Source organism: Nanorana parkeri, unplaced genomic scaffold (assembly GCF_000935625.1).
Source record: "Nanorana parkeri isolate BGI_ZX_2015 unplaced genomic scaffold, ASM93562v1 scaffold588, whole genome shotgun sequence".
In the NCBI taxonomy this organism is placed as follows: Eukaryota; Metazoa; Chordata; class Amphibia; order Anura; family Dicroglossidae; genus Nanorana; species Nanorana parkeri.
In genome coordinates this window covers 470,494-473,807 of record NW_017306856.1, presented here as the reverse complement: position 1 = coordinate 473,807, position 3,314 = coordinate 470,494, and the positions used below count along the sequence as shown (strand labels likewise).

Genomic DNA, 3,314 nt, shown 5'->3' with positions numbered 1-3,314 from the left:
TCTGCTGACCTATATCAGGCCAATGACTCATTATTGAAGCAGAAGGATCAGCATGGGAGGCAGGCAGGTAATAGCTTTTTATAGGAGGACAGGTTTTGGTTCAGTTTTGGGTGGGCGAGTCATTTCCTGTTTCTCACCACCTCTATGATAGGATTCCAAGGAGTATATAACATCCGATGTAACAATGATATATCACACAATGCTGCAGAGATACTACAAGTACATTTATTGTGGGGTGCACATTGATTTGTGGGTGGAGTGCTGGTAAGGTGCCATGAATAGTAGTACCGGGACTTCGGAGGTGGCTCAAGAATATTCCTGGAGAAATGTCCCATGGAATTCTACGATCTTCTCCAGGATGGATTTCAGTTCCTCCAGAGGATGGAGCAGAGATATCCTGGAACACACAACGTACGTGAGATGGATGTCACCAGAGAGCAAACTATTGTATATTTCACCATATTCCTCCTAGGACACCCCCAGATTATAATATGGGGGGCACACCCCCATCCCCTCTCTATTTTACCCCATGGCCTATATAACACTGTGTGGGAGCTCTGTCACATATAGAACGTAGTGATACCCCCCTATCCCCAGCCTATATTACACTGTGTGGGGGCTCTGTCACATATAGAACGTAGTGACCCCCCCCTATCCCCAGCCTATATTACACTGTGTGGAGGCTTTGTCACATATAGAACGTAGTGACCCCCCCCTATCCCCAGCCTATATTACACTGTGTGGAGGCTTTGTCACATATAGAACGTAGTGACCCCCCCCTATCCCCAGCCTATATTACACTGTGTGGAGGCTTTGTCACATATAGAACGTAGTGACCCCCCCCTATCCCCAGCCTATATTACACTGTGTGGAGGCTTTGTCACATATAGAACGTAGTGACCCCCCCCTATCCCCAGCCTATATTACACTGTGTGGAGGCTTTGTCACATATAGAACGTAGTGACCCCCCCCTATCCCCAGCCTATATTACACTGTGTGGGGGCTTTGTCACATATAGAACGTAGTGACACCCCACTTCCCCCAGCCTATATTACCCCATTGGGGCCTCTGCCAATTGCCGCCATCAGGGGGGTACGGTCGATACCCATGTATCGTGGTGGAAGAGGCCGGGCCCCAGCAGCGCCGGTCTGGCAGGGGAAGAGGCCGGGCCCCAGCAGTGGCAGGTAAGGAGCTGCATGTGCAGGGAAAGGGACCCCGACCAGCCCATCTGAGACCCTGCAGAGCCCACCATAGAGAGTTTCAGATGGGTTGTTTAGGATCTATGGTGGGCTCTGCAGGGTCACTTTTAGGTAGGCTGTGTGAGGTCTCAGGTGGGCTCTGTGGGGCCTCAGGTGGGTCCTTAGTCCAGTGCGTTACTATGTCCAGAGTCCAGTGCGCTACAAAGTCCAGAGTCCAGTGCATTACTAAGTCCAGAGTCCAGTGCGTTACTAAGTCCAGAGTCCAGTGCGTTACTAAGTCCAGAGTCCAGTGCGTTACTAAGTGCGGAGTCCAGTGCGTTACTAAGTCCTGAGTCCAGTGCCTTACTAAGCCCTGAGTCCAGTGCCTTGCTAAGTCCTAAATCCAGTGTGTTACTATGTATGGAGTCCAGTGTGTTACTAAGTCCAGAGTCCAGTGCCTTACTAAGCCCTGAGCCCAGTGCGTTACTAAGTCCAGAGTCCAGTGCCTTGCTAAGTCCTGAGTCCAGTGCCTTACTAAGTCCAGAGTGCAGTGCCTTGCTAAGTCCTGAGTCCAGTGCCTTGCTAAGTCCTGAGTCCAGTGCCTTACTAAGTCCTGAGTCCAGTGCCTTGCTAAGTCCTGAGTCCAGTGCCTTACTAAGTCCAGAGTCCAATGTGTTACTAAGTCCAGAGTCCAATGCGTTACTAAGTCCAGAGTCCAGTGCGTTACTAAGTCCAGACTCTAGTGCGTTACTAAGTCCAGAGCCAAGTGCGTTACTAAACCCTGAGTCCAGTGCGTTACTCATCCCAGAGTCCAATGCATTACTAAGTCCAGAGTCCAGTGCCTCACTTGGCTCTGAGTCCAGTGTGTTACTAAGTCCAGAGTCCAGTGCCTTGCGAAGTCCAGAGTCCAGTGTGTTACTAAGTCCAGAGTCCAATGCGTTACTAAGTCCAGAGTCCAGTGCGTTACTAAGTCCAGACTCTAGTGCGTTACTAAGTCCAGAGCCAAGTGCATTACTAAACCCTGAGTCCAGTGCGTTACTCATCCCAGAGTCCACTGCATTACTACGGTAAGTCCAGAGTCCAGTGCCTCACTAGGCTCTGAGTCCAGTGTGTTACTAAGTCCAGAGTCCAGTGCATTACTAAGTCCAGAGTCCAGTGCATTACTAAGTCCAGAGTCCAGTGTGTTACTATGCCTGGAGTCAAGTGCGTTACTAAGTCCTGAGTCCAGTGTGTTACTAAGCCCAGAGTCTAGTGCGTTACGAAGTCCTGAGTCCAGTGCGTTACTAAGCCCTAATTCCAGTGCGTTACTAAGCCCTGAGTCCAGTGCGTTACTAAGCCCTAACTCCAGTGCGTTACTAAGTCCAGAGCGTTACTAAGTCCAGACTCTAGTGCGTTACTAAGACCCGAGCCCAGTGCGTTACTAAGCCCTGCGTCCAGTGCGTTACTAATCCCAGAGTCCAATGCGTTACTATGTCCTGAGCCCAGTGCCTCACTAAGTCCAGAGTCTAATGCATAAACTGTTCTGCATTGCTGAATAATGTATTGCTGGGATTTGTAGTCCTTCTACAGCCGGTGCCATTCTGCATAAGAGTGTAAGCTTCTCTGTACAGAAACTAATGTGACTGGCCCAGTGATCTCTGTACAGCACTGTGGTATATGTCACAGCTATATAAATGTATAATAATAGTGTGAGACTGTGGGGGGACAACAAGTACCAGCATGCCATTGGCAACTGGGAGGGGGGGACTTCGCCATGTAGGCTGTATGGGGCCCCCATGATTTCTAATGGCGGCCCTGCCTCTGCCACATATAGAACATATTGACACCCCCCTATCGCCAGCCTATATTACCCCATGGGGGGGCCTCTGTCACAAATAGAACACAGTGACACTCCCTATCCCCAGCCTATATTACCCCATCGTGTGGCTCCTTCACATATAGAACATGGTTACAACCCCCTATCCCCAGCCTGCTCACCTAAAGTGGTAAGTCCCCTTTGCTTGGCCGAAGCTGGTCCCGTCCACCAAGACGATGCCGGTCTCCTCCAGGAGAAGGTGGCAGAAGAAAACGTCAGGTGCCTGGCCCCGTTCCTGAGAATTAACACAGCCGTCACTCATGCCGCCCTGACCATGTCAC

General features: G+C 50.5%; 1 protein-coding gene across 6 annotated transcripts in view; it reads right to left on the bottom strand.

Moving 5' to 3' along the window:
• Window positions 1-288: 288 nt before the first annotated feature.
• LOC108791978 (alanine aminotransferase 2-like) overlaps window positions 289-3,314 on the bottom strand; it is an 18,341-nt gene continuing 15,315 nt past the window's right edge. For all 6 annotated transcript variants that reach the window (XM_018562636.1, XM_018562634.1, XM_018562633.1 and 3 more), the window contains exons 11-12: window positions 3,156-3,268; window positions 289-397 (exon numbers count right to left, since the gene is read on the bottom strand). In XM_018562636.1, coding sequence (XP_018418138.1) covers window positions 307-397; window positions 3,156-3,268 — 204 coding nt within the window. In that variant the 3' untranslated portion in view covers window positions 289-306. The remainder of the gene's footprint in view (window positions 398-3,155; window positions 3,269-3,314) is intronic.